Below are 22,290 nucleotides of genomic sequence, written 5' to 3' on the forward strand. Positions count from 1 at the left end.
TGGCATCCAAAAGGAAACCTGTCGGATGCTCCCAGATCCCACAGGAGGGAAGGGCACTCACTGATGAGCACGGACACGGGCTGGCTACGGGCTCCCACTCCTGCGCTGGTGACGGCTGCCACTTCCACCTGGTACAGTATCCCTGGCAGCAGGCCGGTGACCGTCGTGGAGAGGACAGTCCCACCCACCGTCTTGTTGATGTGGAACCGTGTCTCATTGCCCAGGCACCAGATCTGGGGAGACAAGAACAAAGGGACACTGAGGCAGGCGGTGGCTAACTAAATACAAACCAGTACAGCTGAACTGGCCCTTAGCCTCTGAGGGACTGAGGCACGCTCCCAAAGGTGACACTGCAGATGAGGCTATCTCTAAGGTGCGATTGTGTCATGACAGTGAAATAGCAGAAACACAACATGTTGTCTTTTCATTTATGTGTAACTAAATGCAATAATGTCTTGTAAAATCTTCAACCATATCTTACATTAAAGGTATTTAAAGAAGTAGGTAACGTCTCTACACTGTGCTGCAGGTTCTGCAGAGTGAACTGGAATGTAACTGCTGCTTTTGCAGAGGAAATTTCTGCACGCATTGGCCTTTTGAATTTCAGTGCTGGGCTGTCGCTCGTGCTATGTAAACATACTGTGAAATGTGTGATAATAAATGAATGCAATCTGTGATTTGAGATAATGACTGTTTTAGGACAGTTAGGACAGTCATAATGAACTGCTGTAGGAGACAATTAAAGGACTATGAACAAAAAAAAATTCTACAGGGAATTTTTACAGCAGTTTTGCACTTGCCCAGTATATATATATAATGAACTCTGATGGGACCTTCCTGTGTTCAATCATTTGTAATGAGAGTGAATAATCCTTGTCCTGCTTTCTCTGCTTCACTGAACTCTTGTTATTATAATCATGATTCATCATAGCAAACAATAACAGAGCTGGACATATAAAGTTACAATAAGAAGAAAAACTAATATTATGACCTGTGCAATTACATATACCACAGAATTACACATAATCTCTGTAAAGACATATGATTATATAAATTATATATGACCTTAGTTACAGCATAAGACATTTTACAAAAACTGACATGTCCAGTGGTTTCTAATAAGCATTTATTTTATATGTTAATACTGAATTATTATAATTGAAGATACAAATACTATTATAATTTATTTTGTAATATCAGGAATGGTCACAAGATGTTATTATCTTTAATTACATCCTATAACTGTTAACAAAATAATGTAAAACATGCTTATGAATCACATGTCACAGATCCCTGAACTGAAGACTTAATCCTCTACCAGTGCAACTTTTCAGTCCGATCCGGACTGAATTTAATCCGATCCGGTTTACCTTGTACTCCTGAATAACTCCATTCCGTTTCTCCACAGGGGGTGGCTCCCAGGACACACTGATGCTGGTGCTGTTGCTCAGCTTGACAGTTACCACGGTTACTGATTGTGGGGGAGCACTGGGGGCTGAACATGAAATGATGGCTTTAATAAGAAAGACTTTTATAATCCAAAGAGCAATGTTTTTAATTTAGTTTTAGGAATGAATTTTGGTCTTTCCACAATTAAACTGTACTTTCAATATCTGTCTCTGAAATTAAATAAAATGACAAGTTCAAAAAGTCATACATTTTTAATAATAATAATCCAAGTCAGTAATGCAGGAGATGAACATTACATACTGCTTAGAGACATTCTACTTTATAGTTAGAATTACATCAAACTTTTCAAGGCTACCACTTTACGATGCATAGGTTGAATGCTGAATTGAATGCTGAATCAGTCACACCTGAATATGGCTTTTTTGTTTTTTTTTACTTTTCAGCATGGAAGTTAACCTCTACGTGTGCAAAAAACCGAACACATCCAACTCCACTTCTATCACGCACCCAACTGACTTCAACAACCGAACTACTGATCATAACTGAATTACTTCATAACGGAATCACTGACTTTGCCTCCCTCTTTTAGAAAAGAGGAAGATGACACTCGTAGCAGAACCCTCCCGCACTCACAGACCCGTTACTCTGAAATAAAAGGCGTCGCAGCCAGCGTCGCGAGTACAATTCCCTACGTCAGGGTGGTCTACAAGAGTGAGCACAAGGCCTCTTCCTTACCCTCCTCAGGCGTGTGCACTATCAGCAGCTGGCTGTCGATGCCCTGGAACTCGTCGAAGTAGGGCCGGATCTTCACCTCGTACTCCGTGCCCTTCCGCAGGTCAGCGAGCACCGTGCTGCGCTCGGGGGCTGCCTTCACGTCCTGGACCAGCCAGGCGCTCCCCTTGGGCCTGTAGAGCAGCCGGTATCCCTGGATGTACCTGGACTGGCTGTCCACCTGAGAGACACCCAACAGCCCGAGTGACCGCCGAGCCGAGGAGAGGCTGGGAATCGGACGAACTGCTGCGGGTTAAGCCCGCGCCTTTGATATCGGTTTGTATTCTGGGGGTGGCACGGTGGCACAGCGACTACCATTTCTGCCTCGCAGAGCAGAGGCCCCGGCTTCGGTGCCTTGCCTCCGATTTGTGTGCCTTTCAGGGGTTAATACTGTTAATTTCTTTCACTGTTAATACTTGTCTTCTTTCCTCTCAAGCTCTTCTTGACTGCAGAGGTTCACTTCCTAGCCTGCGTATGGCATTCCTAACGGGAATCATCCCGGTTCGTCTTCTGAGAACTCTTCAGGCACTAAGGGAGTCACCATAGCAACCCCGGCCTTCACAGAAACCCTGGCCACCCGGCAGACTTACCGTCCAGGAGAGCTGGACGCTGGACGCAGAGAGAACCACAGGCTCCAGGAGCCGCACCACCACCTCCCCCAGCTCCCGCTGCACCTGTCTGTGGTCCACACCCTGACCTGTTGGACTCACGTCTGACACAGAAGGAGAAAGAGTGCACCCAGTCAGTGTGCCTCGCCTCTTACCCATGGGGCCTTGAACACAACGCTTCAGATTCACGGTTGCAGAATGCTGGGTGACATGAAAACTGCACCGACCCCCACTTTTTAGTCACATCGCTTCAAGATGTGTCTACACATCTACCATCAAGAACACTAGGCAGTACTGGCCTGGCAAACTCCTCTTCTCCTCAGGTGATCACGCTCTGTTCTAAGAAGATGTCAATCAGAAAAAAAAGTGTGACACTTCTTCTAGATAGAATATGCTCAAATTGAATCTTTTCTCAAATTTGCAATTTAGATAGAGTTGTATGCACATGGCACAGAAGAACATTTTTACTTAAAAAAAAATATACACACATAAACCTCAAGGGTATGCAAAATCTCAGTTTAATGTAATTAAAATTGTGCAGAAGCACCAGTTCTAGTATGCCGTTTACTGAATAATTATGAGTAACAATTAATACTAATTTCTTTAATTTAGCACATTTCATTTTAACCCTCTCTTTCAATTCAGCTTTTTTCGGTTTATACCAGCACCTCCTCGGGTGAAGCAGGAGTCATCATGTACCTGCACCCCACTATACGCCAGATTAAGTAGAGGAGAAAGAAACTGTTTCACCAGCTGGATTACGGAGGCTCTTTAGGTAGGCCAGACAGTACTGCCCCAGAGTGGAATGACAGCGTGGCCAGACATTACTGTCCCAGGACACTCGGGTTCTCACCCCTAATCGTACGATGTTGTTTTTAACATCCACTGAACAGCAACTGCTACAGCACAGCATACTTGTCCACTATACTAGCATTTGGTTGTTTGGAAATTCTGGTCTGGTTAAAAGGAGGTCATTTAAAAAAGTAAATCACCCCCCAAAAAAACGTATTGGAAAATGCAGTCTGAACAATTTTTAAGGCGGCAGTCATTTCCTGCTGTTCCCAGCACTCTGGTGTGACAGAAGCTCCACTGTTATTCATTGGTTTGCATACACTGTACCTTGAGTGCGGACCGGCTCAGAGATGGGGCTGGGATCACTGAGGCCGTAGCTGTTGACAGCGCGTATGATGAACAGGTAGATGGTGTTGGGGAAGAGGCCACCTACGGTGTGCTTCTCCAGCTTGACAAAGTCTGCCACTGTTTGCCAAGTACTTCCTGCAGATTGGCTAGATTAGGAAGGCAGAGAGCAAGTATTAACGTACTAATTCCCCAGCGCACTGCTCTGATCTGGAATCACCCATCCATTTTCAATCACTAGCACAGATAACAGGTAACAGTAAGCTGAAGGTGAAATAAGGCAGGGCACAAGCTGGATGGGTTGCTAGTTCAATGTAGGACGCACAAACACACCAGGGACAATTTAGAGAAGACAATTCATGTGGACCCAGCAAATATCCACATAGACATTGAAATTTGAAATGAAAATTAGCTTACTGTCAGTGAGTTTAAAAGAAGACCAGCTGCAAATGTCGTACCCTATATTTTAATTTACAAAATGTATGTATTTTATTTTATCAAGTTATTATAAATGATCATTTACTAAGGCCAAAACACATATTTCTGGCTTAGAGATGGCCTGACCTCTCTCTGTCGTTCTCTGTCTGGTACTGTATATGTAGAATTTTTTTTCCTTTCTGCAGTTACAGCTCACAACAGGGCAAGTGATTTTATAGCCGACTGGCCTGTAGAATGCAGCTACAACAATTAACGCTGCCAGAGCAGCGCATATCCCTCACGCTAACCTGATCGCGAGCAATAAATCCAAGGTCACTTTCTCGATCGACTCTGTGAAAAACACTAACACAGACACACGCTCATACAAAAAAAAACACACACACATTACAAATACGGCTTAGCCTCCCCCCCGCCCACAGGCACGATAAATCTGATCATTTCCATAACAAGGTGTCACAGTCGGCCATGAACCTGTGAATGACTACCTCCCTCTACCCATCTCCCTCTTCTGCTCTCACCTTACCCCCCCCCCCCCCCGTGCCCCCAGCACTGCAGGCAAGGAAATGTTATTGTAGAAATCATATTAAGCCCCCCCCCCGGTCTCTATAAAGAATCAATTTTGGGGATGCAGCACTGTGCTAACTTCTGCCCAGAGGGCGAATGAGAATGAGATCAAGTCTCAGATCTGTCAGGCTGCCCTTCCCAGACACACAGGGACACAGCCTGCAAGTGGTGTTGGGAGCTGCCTCAGTTCTGCACTGGGACCACAGCTGGGCACAGGGAGCAAGCAATACAAAGACCCTGGTCTGGATAAAAAGTCCAAAATGTCATTAGTTCTTTTTGCATTTTTGTTTCTGTGCCTGCCGCAACAACGAGAAAAATCTGGTACGGGTGGCAATTTAATTTATTCGAGTTTCCTTTCAGCAACTTCCTCATCCCCGTGCACATAAAGGCAGTGAAGAGCATTTACATAATGCTACTCGATGTGATAAGCACAGGTACAGGCTGCCCTCCATTATTCGAATGTGGAAAAGGTCAGGGACAGAGAGGCAATATGGGTGTGTGCCCCTGTCCGTCACGTCTGGATACTAGCGCTTAACTGTGACACGCAATTAATAAAGAATGAAAAATGTCTGGGCACGAGATGCCTCTAGCTACCAGGGGGCAGAGTGTCTGCAGACACCATTCAGCTGTATTGTTGAATCTATATTGTCTGGACTGGTTGTTTTTTTTCTTTGCCAGCTGCATTAGTAGGAGTGTGTGTGTGTGTGTGTGTCTGTGTATATCCGTGGCTTTTACGTCGGCGAGTCTCAGGGCTAACAGGAGCTCATGTTACAGGCACAGCCACAGAGCCGAACTGTTCAAATCACGGAGAAAAAAGTCTCCCATTCCACATCAGATTTTGGAATAGCTCTCGCGTGCTGGAACACTCAGACGGCCCCCTGTGCTCCTGGCATTCTCCTTTGGAACCGCAGGCATCGGGCTCCGACCTTACTGTGTTTTCCACATCTCGGAAGTAAGGCAAGCATCCCGCCCAGGGGTGTGGGTACGGCCCGCGGGGAGCGCGCAGTGGTCTCACCTGAAGGCCTCGATGATGTAGGAAGAGACCGGCGCCCCTCCTTCATGGGGGTTCGGCTGCCAGGTCAGGGTCACGCTGTTTCGTGTCACGTTGGTCACGATGGGCTTCTGGGGGGGTCCAGGCAGGAGACTGGGCTCAGAGGGCTGGGGAGCAGATGGGGCTCCACTTTCTATAATACAGAAGTGACAGGAAGGCAAAGAGATTTAATGTCAGTGTCAAATCCTAATAAAACATTGACACACTTAATAACAGCGGTACAGCACTATATTATAAGTGGAATGCTAAAATGTTATCAATAATGTACACTGTTTTTCTTATTTTTAGAGCAGTACCATATGTTGTTACATACATTGTTTGGATAGAGATAAAAATTCTTTTTAATTCCTCAATTCACTCAATACAAGTTCCCCATGGAGCTTTTATGCACGGCTTCTTTCAGGAAAGGAAAAGTGTATGTTCTGTAGCATTACTTTAAACTTTAAAACAAAAAACATTTTTACAACCCTTATCTCATGTAACAGCAAACAAAAAAGGGAATTCAATTAAAATCATAAAAAATCATAACAGGACAAAAGGCAACATGGTCAAGCATGGGAAACTTAATTTCTCTTCAGTCCTTTAGTATTTTCAAAGAGCAAAGGTACTGTACCTTGCACTGTGAGAATACCACTCCAGCTTGTCTCCCCACTGGCGCTAGAAGCAATACAGGTGTACACCCCTGAATCGGTTTCCTAGCAACGAGAAGCAAAAGTGAAGCACTTAACATGGCAATCTTCTGCAGGCTGATGTAGCTCCCCCACCACCTTCTATTCTGACTTGTCAGATATTCCAACCAGACCTCATTAGATCACACAGGCTTAGCAAGCGCGTGATCTCACTGGATCACATCCTAGCAAGCTTGTCATCTCACTAGATAACATCTTAGCAGGCATGTGATCTCACTGGATCGCATCTTAGCAAGCATGTGATCTCACTTATTTCCTTCTGAAATTACCAGAATTTGCTAAGCAGTCCCTCAGAATGGTGACCACTGACGCTGTGCTGCAGGAGACACCATATTTCAGATGAGACGCTCAGTCAAAGTGCTCTAATTGAATAGGATCCCATGGAACTGAAGGGGTTCCATCCTGCCATAATAACACCCAGTGATATAAATCTGAACTTCACCTCTTAATTACCTCTTGATTCACTTTTCAATCCTGCACCTGTTTCTGTGCAGGATGAAAACTGCTACATAAATACAGTTCATGCATTCGTTATTTACAGCCTACTTGAAACGTTGTGCAGCTACATGAAGAAAGGTCACAGAGAGATATTTTTGGAACAGAAAAGGTTAGAACCTTGACAAACGACGGGTCAGGGGTACTTGTGAAATAATCAGAATTTTATAGGGAAGTTTTCTTTCAGGGTCACAGTCAGGGGTAAAAGTCATATCCCCCCCAAAAAATGTCTGCTTTCCATCTAAAGGAAATGAAGTCAATCAATGTTGAAAGTAGGCGTACTGCTATATACTAAGCTTATTTTATGATCTTCCTTCCTCTTACAGTTATAATGCCTGCTACAATTTACTAAGCATTGGAGATTAAAATTGTTTTTGTGTTAACACTTACAGTATAACGCACAATGGAAAACTCACAATGTCAAGAAAGAGCTCAACAGATCAGCAATCATCTACACATTGTCCCCACAGTGAATCTGACTGGAGGGTTTCTTCTAAAAAGATTTCCTGTGTTTGTTAATGTTTCATGCACACTGCTCTTAGTCTCCTTTCATATCCATGTGGTGACTCAGGAGATGATGAAAGCGCGCTATCAGCTCTGGCTGAGCTTAAGCACTGCTTCTGTCATGATGATTAAAGCTATTATATTGGTCTTCACAGACATGTAAAGTGTAAGAAATGTAAGACATTGCAAAGCGAACCAACTCCTTGACTCGGGCATTCATGTGCTCCATGCTAAGGAAAGAAAAGGCAAAAGGCAAGGTTAAAGTTTTATTACGGTGAGTCAGGTCAGAAACAGGTCTTGGAATTATTTCAAACAGTGGAAGATGTTAGGTGTTTTGGCAATCGGGATCTAATGGTTCTTGCAGATTAGCTGGTAAAAGCTGCAGATTCCCAATAAGAGAATTATTTGATGATTTACTAACATCTAACTCAACTATTGTGGTGTAACACTACAGTTGTATTGTTCTCCTTTTAGCTATTGTTAATTTGAGCCCACACAAAAGACAAATGGACACTGTATTTCTCTGTCAAATGTATGACTCCTTTTCCTCTATGTAAATACTCTGAGGTCGAAGGAAACGGGTCTATTTTATTATATTATAAGTTAGAATTCCATATTTGGGTTTTTTAAGGGCATGTTTCTTGCAAACAAGCTTATAAAGACAACACTAGTGATGAGTTTTCGTCAGTTTGAAAGATGCGGGTGTTTTTTTTCCCTTTACATCGGCATTGAAGCAAATTGGGCCAACAGCTGTTAAAAATGGAAAACCTGCAACGTACAGCTGTTAGCACGTGAAGTAATGGATGGTATTACATGCGTCAGTTGCATTGATAATAAGATGGTTTTGTTCAAACAGCTGCGCTGAATTAAAACAAACGGGGAAACGCAAGGTAGTATTTCTTCCTGCTACCATTCAGAAAAGGGTAACCCCATTGGTGGGCTTGCCTGTTTTCCAGCAGGTCACTTGGCTGACGCTGTTGAGTAGTGGGTTGGCTGTATGGGGCCACTCGGCGGGGTAACGTAGAGGGCACATATCTGTTGATTGTGCATGGCTGTGCTGGGCTGTACACTTAAACAGTCTGTTAAAATTTGATGAGGTTGGGCCGGCAGGGAGCAAAATATTTTCATCCCTGTGCTTAGTTTCTCTCTGTTTTTTTCCTTATGCATACACTGACACTGACATACAAAGTTAATGCATCTCTCTTGTCCCATAGAGGCTCACAGCATCACTTTTTACAGCAGGCAGCCAGCTCAAGGAAGAGAAAAAAACACTATCAGTCAGGACTACCCCTCCTCCTCACCCCCCCCAACTCCGCCACGAACCAACAAGCAGTTAATGGTCTCGGGAGACGGGGGTTGTCAGGTCATTGTGAATATGAGAATGGGGGGAGGGAATGAGTTTCTGAGAAGATGAAGCTGAAGAAGTCAGTCACTTTAAGTGTGTGTGTGTGTGGGTGGCACACAACAAGACTAAAAGCCTGCAGAAGCTGTGAACTGTCAAATATAATCCATCCAATTTCTAAACTGCTTTATCCAGTAAGAAATACTGGTTTCGGAGGACGCTGGAGCCTATTGCAATGACAGGATACACCCTTGACAGGACGCCAGCCCAGCGCAGAGCACAACTACACACTCTCACATCAGGGCTATTTTTTCCAGAAGCCATAAACCTACCAGTATATCTTTGGACAAGGAGATAACTCGAGTATTTGGAGGAAACCCACATGAACATGGGGAGAACATACAAACTCCACGCAGACAGCACCCCAGGAATCAAGCCCAGGCCCCGGCGGTGTGAGGCAGCAGTGCTCAACACCACTCCACCATGCCAGCCAATAGGCAAATACCTTTATATGGAAATGAGTATTTCAGAACATGGTCCTCAAGGTTAAACACTCCAAGCCTTTTTCCACACCTTGGTCCTACAATTAGCAAAATACTCATCATGAGTATGAAACGGATGAGAACTAATATAGCACTATATACTATAGCACTGATGAATATTGTGCATTTAGAATCTGTGCCAGCTCCCATTTCTTCTCAAATTAATTAAATCCTCCACAGTCATCTGTCATCCAGGACCACAATCACTTAACATTTTCACATCACTCTGGAGAGAAATCGGGGGACTTATCTCAGGTGAATCTCTTGCATTTAAATACAATACTTCTGAATATGTGCTGATAGTTACAGGCTGACAATTGAAAGCAGGCCTGCTTTTTTCTGCATTGGTTTACTTACAAACATGTTTGCTTGTACAAAAAACCAAGTGCTGGAGGGGAAGGGGTATATGACTACTTGTGTGATTTTTTAGACGTTTTAAGTGAATTTGTCTACTTTACATTTCTAGCATTCTAGCATAAATTTCTTATTCTTAAGATGATTCTGAATATCTATTTCTTCCCTCTGGCAAACGCTTTAGGGTTGCCAAACGTGGATCAAAATAAATGCAAATATTCATTTGTTCCCTTATCTGTTAAAGCAGTTAACACAAACAAATGGCAAGGGTGCAACTGCAATTGGGTCAGTGTAAACTGATTATGTTGTCACAAATTATGTATATGTAATTATGCATGTGCAATAAATGTGATGTTTAATGTTTCCTGATGTGTTCAGATATACAGAAGCAATGTGTGCCCATAAAATGTTTCTCCTAGGGCACAATAAAGCTGATCTTCTCTTAAGTCTTCAATAGCATTCTCACACAAGTCTTTATTAAATACCTGCAGGAGGGTGATCTGTAATGTGCCGTTTTCCATGAGGCTGATGCGGGCATCATTTCCCAGAATCCTCTGTCCATCCTTTTCCCACTGGATGCTGGGTAAGGGGTTGCCCATGACATGGCACTGCAGCTGTGCCGTGGCACCCAGGGCCAGAGTCTGATTGGCTGGCCCCTGGCGGATAATCGGAGGGACACGGTCTGATGGTGCTGGAGGGGTGGACAAGAAAATGACAAGACTGAATGAGGAAGGCATGTCCAGCTCAAAACTACTCAGACTGTCGTAGCAGATGAAAGACAGAATCACATCTCAGATCTTCTGTAAGAAATTGTAAGGAAGACTTTGAACTTTTCAATGAGCCAGACATTGCTGTGACAAACTAGGAGCCGGCCTTTGTTGTAAGAATATATGTCATCAAACTCTTCCTTTTTCCTTTCATTTGGCAACAGAAAGGATGGGATTTAAAATACCTGCAAGTCTCAGCAAATGCACTAATTTCATGCCTGCTTCTCGGCCTGTTGTTTTCTCTTTCAATCGATCGCACAAGGCTGTGTTAGACTTACAGCTGTCTGTTGGAGCCCAGCAATTGAGGAAATACTGGCTGGCGATCAGCCGTAAGTAAAAAGCCAATTAAAGGAGGGTATTAATTGATTACTCTAAGATGTATTGGTGCTTCTGAAAGAGCTTAACAACTGCCAGAGATCCTCCTTTTAATTAGCCCTTTAACCTGCCGCAGTATTTTTCTAATGACTGCAGTTTTAATGAGCTATTAGGTTTGAATGACCTGCTCATTTATACATTACAGGCTTTACAAATGACCAGTGCTGGGTAATATAATAATGCTTGCGTTTCAGAAGGCATTGAGCTGTAAGACAGCAGTAAAACAGTTGCGCAGCAATGCAAGGAAAAAAAACCCTTTGCAACTCCCAGTCTGAATGAATAATTCACGTTTCAACCACTAAAAATGAAAATTACTTAAGTGAAAGACTTCATCAAATAAAGGAGAAAACTAGTCAATTATTTAACATGTTCATACTACATATGCCTTGAAATTAAAATTGCAATATATTTTGATAAAAAAACTAGACTAGACCTTTGATCATGATGAGCATTTGTAATGCTTTCTTGAAAGTTAATCTTCCACCCCTGGAAATTCCAAATCTGAAAATATTTAACAGCCTTTATTTAAAAATCCAGATACGGTCAAGATAAAAGTTACGTAAGTTTTCAAGAAGAGTACAGAAGGAAGTCCAAGCAAATTCACAAGCAATCTCTGGGTTTGAGCTGGCCTAGACCTAGATATGCAAGTTTGTATCTTCTATATGAAAAACACTGAGTGATAATGATACAGAGATACTGAATGCAAACTGGTCCCTATTAAAGTATGAGGCAAAAACAGGCAGTCATTACCATAAGCTTTCCATAGCCTCCATATCAGCCACGTGTTAATGTGTGCACGCCAATCGTATGAGGGTAAAACGTCTTGGTCTAAAAACCTATTAAGCTGGTTGTGTTTCTGGATTTTAAGTAAACCAGTGAACCAATGTTGTTGACCTGATTTGTGACAGCAGTTAGCCCTACACACAGCAGCACAGCACAGATGCTTAAAACGTATGGCATTACCCTAGAAGGCAAGTTGGTAAATGTGTTATATTTCTACCTTACAAGGGGGAAATATAACACATTTCATTCCATTCCCCGAATTAGAAGTAGGTTTATTTTTTATTTAATATACCCCTAGCTTAACCACTGGAGTACGTTACACATCAGAGTGAGAAAGGGAGAGAGTGTCTGGTGCAGGTCTGCCTCAGAACCAGTTTCAGGTCTCATACCTGTTTTGTGTGTGTGTGTGTGTTTATAGTGTTAGAGGATATTGGATGGGAGCCAGAGGCTGTCAGGGAACATGGAAAAGTGAGTTTAGGGAGGGACGGTCTGTGTGAAGCAGGAGCACTGACAGGGTCAAAATATCTGGAAATCAAGGCCTAATGAGTCTTGACCGCACTTGGACACTGGATCATCCATTCCTCATTGGAAACAGGGCACAACTGACAGGCCATTTATAAAACTCAGTGGTGAGCCCTTTTCCATAGTCCACCATGTCCTTCACACTGCCGGGGCTAAGCCTATATATAACATGCTTTTACACTCTCTTCCATTGGGAGCACAGCTTTAGGGGCTAGTTGACTGCTTAACCCCCCAGCTGTACCGAGACCCCCTCACACCCCAGTTGGCGAATCCAAGTTTCTTATTACTTTGGCAACCATCTGAGGAGCTTTCTCGTCGATTTAAGAAGCAAAGCAGGACTCATTAATGAGATTACATGCTTGCAAGTACTGTTTCTAAAATCCTGCTAGGAAAAAACAAAACAAAAAGAAAACAGCAAATCTTCTTTCACATTTGCACGACAGGCTCCAAATATTTGAATGCTAGGAGGCACAGCACATATGTACCCACAGTTTATCCAGTTAACCAAGTGCATGAAAGAACTGAGCATATGCCGTGGTAGTTCATTGCAGAGCATGTCTGTTCTTACACATTACATATCCAGGGCCTCCTGCTGTCGATTCATTTGGGTGTCAGGAGTTTTATCTATCTGAGAGGCCTGGCTTTTCATTTCTTTTGTTTTCGGAAATTACACTTAACTATCGAAATGTTGAGCGAGCGTCTGTTCTTAGAGATATAAAAAAGATCTTACAAGTCTATCCACCACAATTTTAAAGAGATTTAAAAAAAAAAGATCTCCCCAGGAATGCTTTTATAATTACTTCTGTATTTATAAACACGAGGGAAAAACGGCAAGCCTTTGAAAAAAAACCTTTTGAATTTGCTATTAGAATTGGAGCTGCTTTTGGATTGCTCTTAATGAAATATTATAAAAAAGCCATCTAGGGAAATCTGCAGATATTGAAGGGAAACGGGACAAAAAAGCAGAGATACGAAATATCATCAATTTGGTATGCCAGATTTACATTAACGAGATATACTTTCATGAGCTATATCGGTAAAGTGATGCATTTAAAAACACCATGTGCTACATGAATCTCTCTACTGAATCCCTGCCAAACTAAAATTAACACCTCCAGCCTCCCACAGTACAAATACTATTCCTTTGCATTATTGTACATTGCCAGCTGTAGCAGGCAAATACTGTATATGTGCAAAGCCAAGTTACCAGCTTTTGCAATGTTGGAGCCTGCTTCTTTTCATGCTTGGGAGCGTGGTGCACAGGTGTCATGTTTGCTCACTTCAACATCTGAGAATTTCGTGTACCAAAATGAGGCTGTGGAATCACTTCCTGGGTCATTTGCGGTCTGAATACAGGTCAAACCCACTTACTCGGCGACCAACGCTCACCGTTCTCCACTTCCAGCAGTGCCTTGGTCAGGATGCTCCCGGCCACACTGATGGCCTGGCAGATGTAATAGCCAGAATCTTCACTCTGGACGTCACTGATGGTCAGCTCCCCACTCAGGGACACGGAAAAACGGCCCGACTGCTCTGGAGGCTGACTGGGGAACAGAAGAATCTGGACACACAGGAATAGAAGGAGTCAGTGTGGAACACCTTCAGAATTTTTTTTTAAAAAGCTACAAAACTAAACAGACTTTTGTCACAATTGAGGATCTGCATGTGTTTTGTAACACCATCCCACAATCCCACAGCAAAAAGCAGTTAACTACTGGCTTGGAAAACGGGAGCGGTTCTGCCTCACTGCAGAAAGAAAACCAGACATAAAGCAGACTTCGACCAAAAATAAATATGTTCAAGCCAAAAATGCAAGTGGTGACTAAAGTTTTAAACTAAGCACAGAAGTATAAGCCACTGCATTTATTCAGTTAGATTTATTGGCATTTTTATGCGTTGAACGTGAGAAGCGCTGGTTTCACATTGAAGTTAAACTTAAAAAAAAAATAAAAATGAGAGCAAACTGTAAGTGAACTGCTGCTGGGCTTCTGAGAACACATAATTTCTGAATTGTTAGTTTGAAATCTGTAAACGCTCTGACAAACAAATCTCAAACAAAATGAAATATTTTAAGATACGGTTTGCAACACAAAGTCTCTTTATTCATTCTCAACTGGAATGAACCAATACTGAATTAAATCCTTGGGGCTGTTCAGGCCTGTGGAAACAATGAGCGATACCCTGAGAAGCATTTTATCGTCTGAAGTGTCAAGCAAGGGTGTGGTGAAGGGCACGGACCAGAATGAGGGGTTGTGGGAACAGTGGTAACTTGGGTGAGGTTAAGGGGACTGGAGGCTCACTCCGTCCTTTCTTTTAGAGGCTTAAACTACATCTCTGGGGTAGACGGGGTCAAAGGTGAGAGGCTAATCCTAAAAATAAAACAAAGGTGACAAAGGGCAAAGAAAACATCAGAAAACAAAGCAGAAGTAGATGGGTTTGGAATTTTTAATGCTCAGATCCAGCCCTGACAGATAACACAGTCGTCACAGATGACCACCATCATGTCAAATCTTTAGGGTGAGATTCTTTTCACGCGTCAATGTCTTTCTAACTGAATTGTGTCCTGTTATTTTTTTTTTCTGTCCAAAACTAGAAGCTTTCAGGTTTGTGAGTGGTGAAAGATTATCATGATTTCCTCTGAAACCTCTTGCGTCCAGTGGGGGTTCTAGCGTGGAAACGCAGAGGAGGGTCGGCCCTCCCCCGCTCCAGCTCAAAGGCAGCCCGGAACGCCTCTCTTCTTGCTGCAGTCCTGCTCATCCCCACCTCCCACACCCACGCCGGGGCTCTCCTCTCTGATGCACTTGCTCTCTCTGATGCATTTCTGAGGCTACTCATTCTCCTCCTACACTGCCGCACCAGGCAATTTAGCAGAAAGATTTGTCTCTGAAAGCAGGGAACACTCAGCTTCTCCATCCCCAGTCTCTGCTTTTAAAATCTGGCTCTGCCGCAGCTCAACTGCACGACAGAACAGAACCCCTTCTGCAGATGCATTGGCTTGACACCGTTTCGAAAGCAACCCCACTCTTCACAGCACAAGCAATGAAGGAAGCAGAAGGAGGTCATGCACACCACTGCCAACTTGTTCCAAGCAGCCCCTTGATTAAGGGAAGGATTCTGAAGGTTTAATGCCTGCACTAAAGTTTAGATTATCATCCCTACGCCTACCATCATCTGACTGGAAAACTGACGCTCTACTTAGGTGGGTGCAAGTGTTAGGGTTAGGGTTCTCAGGCTGTCCGCTTTCACTTAGGAATACTCACAATTCAAAACTGTGGGAATGACATTTTCCATGCATGAAAGCCTAACTACAGTAGGTACATATGTATTCAACTTGATAATACCTAAAGGTATTCCTTCTTTGATTTGAGTTTTGTATGAATAAATGCACCAAGTGTAATTCCCTTTGCTCCACAACCTTCTCGACTCTGCAGTAGGTTAACTAAAGTCTAAATACACTCTAAAAGTACTGACTCTCCTGAAGTCATTTTCCTAACGCCTCACTCTGTTTTGGCTCACTCTGGAACCAGGGATCCTCAGCCACCAAACGTGAAACAGGCTGCCATACCTGACTCCCTTCTTTCTGCCAGAAGACAGCAGGCGGGGGGTTCCCCTTCGTCCCGCAGAGGAAGGTGACAGTCCGTCCTTGAGCTACGATTTGGTCCCGGGGCCGAACAACAATCTGGGGAGGGACTGAGAAACACAGGATCTTATTAATGACCTTTCTTAAGACAAGAAAGAGCTCTTGTGTGCAAGCTGCCAGTCTGCCCCTGCAGAGGGCCCTCTGATTGTGTAAACTCTGGATGTTCATCTAAAGAGAAAGTGATAAACACGTCAGAGCTGACACTGTGCAAAGCTGCTCAAGGTGTGTGATTCTGAGTTTCTTATGCAGTAGAAATTCTATACATTTCTAATGTCTGCGGTGACCAACAGTTACTGTACGCTGCTGCAACTGCGATGTTACTGGTATGTTGCTGTATGATAAGGCTCGCTGTTACTATTTTCTAAGTAGGTTACTTAAGCCACACGAGAAGCTTTTACTTTTTCATAATGGCTGCACAAACTAAGCGCCCACATGTTTTTCTTATGTAGAGATTTAAGCTTGTAGCCCTGTACCTATCAAGTTAGGCAGCGTAGTTCTCAGAGCCTGGCCCTCAAATTTGCACATGTCAGGCTCAGGAGGGGACAAAGGACATTGAAGAGCCCTTGTTAGTCAGGGCACTGCGGTGTCTGTGAACCCTGCTCTTTCTGAGAAGACGATCAATGGTGCGGTTTTACAGATGTTTATCTTCTGGACTTATCTCTCCCTTAGGCCTCCTTATGAAAGAATACAAAGGCCTTTCACAGTCTCAGTCATGCCCACCAGGCAAAGTTGCCCTGCTTGCCCCTTGGCACAGATGAGGGGTTAGGGGTGATATGAGGGGTTGATCTTGTTAAGTCTCCGCAGAGGGACATGTAAGCATGATGCCCCCCTCAACCCCAATCTATATCAAACTGTGCTTCTCTTTTCTGCATCGCCTGATTGCTATTGATCAGCTTATGAGCAATTGCCCCTTTCATGAGGATCTGAATGTGTAATGCTGACACCTTTACCCTTAAGCTGCAAATTGATTTCTCATCTCCCATCTTCACTTCCTTGTTGTACCTTTTTCTTCTCTCACTTTGGCTTGTAATTGAAAATACATCACAAGACACTCCACCTGCCTCTTCGGGGACAGAGACAGACAAGCTTTTACACTGGACTAACATCTGTCTTCGTATTGACTTCCCATTTAATTAAAGCGCATCAGTCCTCCTTTTGAGCAACAGAAACAAATGCATACATTTCCAGATTCCCTATTAAAGTCTAGAATTTCCAAATCTAGACTCATATAAAATTGCCCTGTGCTTTAAACCTGCAAGACCTCACTCAATTTAGAGAGCCCTAATATGACTTGTACAGGACATGTGCAATACAGTTGATTTGCTGCCTAGATCAATGACGTGAGTCACAGCATAAGTCCAAATATAATGATAATTTCTTACATGTTTAGCATGTTCAGCCCCCAAATTATTTAAAAGCACTTCACATACTGGAGGGGATCAATTTCTTTCACACAGAAGTGCCCCACTACACAGCAGATCCGTGAGGTGAATTGAATTGATGGAGAATCTTGCCAGGACACTGTGGTGAAAACCTCTGCTCTTGCAAACAGGTCTAAGGTTCTGTTAATGAGTAAGCAGTCAGGACCCCGGTTTAACGTGTGTTCCAAAGGAAGGAACCGTCCAGCAGAAAAATGTCCCCGGTCACCCTACTGGGGCATCGGTTGGGGAAAGCCAGTCCAGTGGGGAGAGCACTACCTGTTGGCCCACCAGAGCCACTTGCAGCAGCCATTTTAATGTTCTTTGACAGTGTTGCATCCCAGCACTGACTTGGTCCTGCTTTTCTTTTCTGATACACTATTGTTTGGATCAGATTACAAGATGGTAACAACACCGCCGTGCAATTTTACATTAATGTAAAAAAGGGCCATTTTCTTTTTCTGATTATATGTACACTCTATATATTCGATTTAGGTGGTAGCACTGGATTTCTGTTCACATGAAATACTAAATAAATTGGGAGTTTCATTTTTAAGGGATCTTTGCCATTCTCTGTCCCAGTCTGACCAGTTTTCAAAACTCATCTGCAATATGCCTCCATGAGTCTCGGAACATATTAGATCAGCAACCTCCTCAGCTGGTATGGAGCACTCCGTGCTTCAGCGTATATGTCATGTGTGCCGTATTAAATAAATCATATTGAAAATGTGCAATCGCAAAGGTGATGCGCAGAGGTCAAGCTGGCTGCCTCCACCTCACCTCCTGGGTCACTGCTGAAGCGGCGCTGCTCTCGCCATAATTTGACCTCTCAGACCCCCTGACCTATCAGGCAGTGGGGCTCATAAAACAGCACTAACCCACTTCTCCTTTTTCTCGATTTCTGTCTCAAGGGCGCCCAAAAAATTGATTCTTTCTCATTCTCTGCACAAACTGATGCAGTCGCCTGGAACTATCACAGTAACTCCAAGTAATAACCTGTATATCTGTATCACTGCTGAAAGATATAAATAACACAGCACAAAAAATACGTCAACAGTTTTTATGGCTATCACCAATGCGGTAATAGTACACACTAAAAAGAATCAAAATCTGGGTAAGAACCTGAATTAAAACTGTGCTTTGCTCAGGAATCCTGGTCCTGCCTTGTAAATGTGTGTAACAATTCCAAGGAATGATGTATTTAGGATATAACCAGCTCCATCTGTAAAACTTACCACTTCCAAGTAAAGACTTTTAGATTCTCTGGGCATTTAAAGACATTTTGTGGAAGTAAATGTGAAACACATCCTCTTCAAGCGTCAGTCAGGAGCCACACATACTGTACATTTACTTTTCCAGCTAGAAAGAATTTCTTACCACTAGTAGTAACATCACGCAGGACTGAAAAGCATCTTCAAATGCGCTCAGCTGAGTAATTGGGTGAAAAAATGATTTTGCACTACCTCTAAAATGCTGTCAAAACCTATTGCAAGAAACTAATTTTTTTTTTTTCCGCAAGCAATAATAGCATTTCAAGCACCTGGACAACTTTTATCGCCAATTTATGGTGAAAGGGTAAATAAAAAAATGCATAATAAATACCAGTTAAACCACAACCCAAGTGTCTGACTCCATAAATGTAAAAAAATAGCAAACAGAATGTTTTTCAACCCATTACCACATTTCACTTCAGGTCTCTGAATGGAAATATACATAAGAGGTCCCTGCACTGTAAGTATATACATTACTCCCCCAAACTGCTGGATCAGGATTAATTCACTGCAAAGCCATTCCATTTTAGAAGTACTACTTACAAAACCTGGAATCTGGCAGCTCATTTTAATGGACCAGCATTGCCTGACAAGGCTGAAGAATTGGCTAGGAGGGGAAAATTAAAGACCAGAGCTGCAAGCACGGCTAAGCCAAGCACAGTTCTAAAATAAGATGACGGGATAAGTCTGCAACAGTGGTTTTAAAATAGTATCCCTGTTTCTTCGGTGACCATGCTTCAACGTGCCAAGGGAATACGAGTTCATCCGCAATTATTTGGACACTTTCTTTTTTCGTAGTAACGCATAAGACGTTCTCAGCTCAAGAACAGGAATTACCATATACATCTGACGGAGGATAATCTGGCAATTTCATTCGCAACGCCCACCTTTGCTCTACCTCGCGCCACTAAATGTTCTGTCCAGCAGAAAAATAAGGAAATATCAGCCCAGTGCAATTAAAAATTAATCCTCTTTGGCCGAGTACCTTCCCTCTGGTTTCCACGCAGACAAGGGTGGAGAGGGGCACGCTGGGATGGCGGCGGTCACGACACACGGTGGATCAGTCTGTGTATGGGAATGCAGCCGGCTGGGACACAGAGCTTAGAGCAGTGGGCACAGGGTGGCACAGCCTGTCTGCTTCAGTGCTGTGCACAACCACCCCCCACCCCTCACAGCCAACGCCCACGCCACTTATGTTAAGACACAGATTGAATGATCCGCGCACAATTTGTCTTAGCTCTCCTACGCGAGGGACTGCAGCTGCCCTAAATCTCTCACAGCAGGTCTTCAACCAAACAGACAAGGCTCTTTCAAACGAACGCCTTAGTCAGAAACTCTTTCCCCTCAGTTTTACCGTCTCCCTTTGAAAGCTGTAATGCTTGACCAGGTAAAGTCAAGCATTACAGCCACCAAAGTAAATGTGGGATTTAGTGTCATTTTGTGTGTGTTTTTTTGTAATTTTCTTTTGTCTTCTTTTTTTTTAATGTTTTTTCATTCAATACTCCTAAATCTTAAAAACCTGTTTAGATTTTTAACAATTTTAATGAAAATTACACTTGAGACTGAACAATAAGAATTAAACTGAATTTCACTGAAAACGACAGCACGGGTAATGCCACCTTCTGCACATCTTCCTCAAAACATTTCATCTGAGAGACAAAAAAAATATGTTCTCAATATATTCCCTTTCCCAAATTCAAGCATTATCTGATCATCAAAACCAAATACTCTGTAAAGAAATAAGCAATTAAACATAAACTGAAAAATAGTACATGGGATCTATAGTGTCAATCTCTTCTACCAGAACAATCCATTTTAAATGGATTTAAAAATGCCAGATGTTTATATCCTGTGTAAAGTCACTGCGGCACCGACTTATTTCCTCAGCCTATCAATCAATTTAGATATGTTCATAAAATCAACATTTAGGAAATAATGAAGATGGATTATAACGTGACTTGAGAGGAGCAGGAAAATATGGGCTCTATGTTACAAATCTGCAGTCTACCAAAACTCCCCCCCACCACCACCACCCTTACACCCACACACAAATATCACCATGTACAAAATACACTGTATTCCCCAAACTGCATTTTTTTCTCATTTTCTGAAGTTTTTCATTTTGCAGGACTTCATGAAAACCAGCTCTGCTCATATTCTCCCAGGACCATGCCAAATTGCTACTCTCTCAGTCTCAATTAGATGTTACACTTCCAAACAACTCTAAATATAACTTCCTTTCTTCAACAAGCCGGGCTGAAAATCAGGGAAATCGATTTAGGTTTGAGGAGAAACTCATATGTTCAGGATTTGTTTTCTTTTCTCCCCCTGTGTTTCTGTAAGAGAAACATCTTTTTTTTCGATTCAATTTCTTTGCGGTAAAGACTATATGTCTTCAAATTTCCTTTTTTTAAGAGCGCATATATAGAGAAAAAGATTAAATGTAACTGTTGGTAAAATCAACTGACAGGTTAAAACAACTGAGAAAAGATATCAAGTTTTATATTTTGGGGTTTTCTTAAATTGCAGTACCAAGTAGTTTGCAAAACGTTTGCAAGTCTAGTAATACTTTGCAAATCTAGCACCCAGAGGTACTAGAATGAATAAGAAAGGATGAAGAACTACTGAAAATTGACCACCTGCATTGACTTCAACCCTTAAACAGTCTTATGACACTCTACTGACATTTTTTAAATGATCACATTTCTTATAGCACTATGCTTATTTCAGACGATGCTGTTAATAGTAGGGTCGCATCAAATCCACATTTTTAAAGTTCACCCAAATACCAAAGCTATCGCAACAGATTCCCCCCTAACACCAGCAATCCATCTTCTTCACAGTACTGCAGTGGAGCACTTGGCCTATTAAACCCACTCCTGGCTCTGTGTAATCTCAAAAACTGTGGAAGAACGATGAAGCATAAAAATGTGTGAAAAGCCTAACTCAAACATGAGCTGTAGCATTCATTAAATCCACAGATGTCTTCCATTTCGAAAGAGACACAAACTTCTGTTGTTTCATTGCATTAAATGAAACTTCTATGTTCTTGTTATGCGTTTCGGGAAAGCTGTGAAGCATGTTGTGTTGATGTGTTGATACAGTGTCCTAACTTACCCACATCTTATTCTGAAATTTAGCTCTGTGCCAACTGATCAAGAAGAACAGACGAAAAAAATACCCGCTTGACTCGAATAGTACACAGGCAGGCTATGAATGATTTAAAATGCCTCAAAAGATTTCAAAGGACAAATGCTCCCTAATTTGTCAAATATTACATGTGGAAATTCTGGCGGGCCTTGTGTACTTCTCGTGCAAGACAAATTCACCTCAGATAGTTAAGCAACACAGCCATGTGTCTTGGTAGACACGCAGGATTAGAGTTTGGGCAAATCTAAAACCTGCTAAAAAAGGGAGATTTAAAAAATCACAAAATCCAAAATCCATGCTTCAGTGCATACTTTACTTTAAGTACAAATAAATGTTCTGTGCAAAGAAGATTAAACAGGTATTAAATATACAGTACATCACTAAAGTGCTACTTTATATACTGGAAACATTGAAAGTGAGCATCGAACCAATGAAATCTGCTGTGTTTTCAATGCATCT

At 42.6% G+C, this 22,290-nt stretch overlaps 1 protein-coding gene across 4 annotated transcripts in view; it reads right to left on the reverse strand.

Annotated features, from left to right (window-relative positions):
• Window positions 1-22,290, reverse strand: part of robo3 (roundabout, axon guidance receptor, homolog 3 (Drosophila)) — a 177,264-nt gene that overhangs the window by 14,564 nt on the left and 140,410 nt on the right. For all 4 annotated transcript variants that reach the window (XM_069182436.1, XM_015337675.2, XM_015337674.2 and 1 more), the window contains 10 exons: window positions 15,918-16,042; window positions 13,742-13,913; window positions 10,391-10,596; window positions 6,593-6,674; window positions 5,944-6,112; window positions 3,909-4,075; window positions 2,772-2,893; window positions 2,146-2,362; window positions 1,371-1,495; window positions 62-233 (listed from right to left, as the gene is read on the reverse strand). In XM_069182436.1, the coding sequence (XP_069038537.1) occupies window positions 62-233; window positions 1,371-1,495; window positions 2,146-2,362; window positions 2,772-2,893; window positions 3,909-4,075; window positions 5,944-6,112; window positions 6,593-6,674; window positions 10,391-10,596; window positions 13,742-13,913; window positions 15,918-16,042 (1,557 nt within the window). The remainder of the gene's footprint in view (window positions 1-61; window positions 234-1,370; window positions 1,496-2,145; window positions 2,363-2,771; window positions 2,894-3,908; window positions 4,076-5,943; window positions 6,113-6,592; window positions 6,675-10,390; window positions 10,597-13,741; window positions 13,914-15,917; window positions 16,043-22,290) is intronic.

Source organism: Lepisosteus oculatus, chromosome 23, assembly GCF_040954835.1.
Source record: "Lepisosteus oculatus isolate fLepOcu1 chromosome 23, fLepOcu1.hap2, whole genome shotgun sequence".
NCBI classification, from domain to species: domain Eukaryota; kingdom Metazoa; phylum Chordata; class Actinopteri; order Semionotiformes; family Lepisosteidae; genus Lepisosteus; species Lepisosteus oculatus.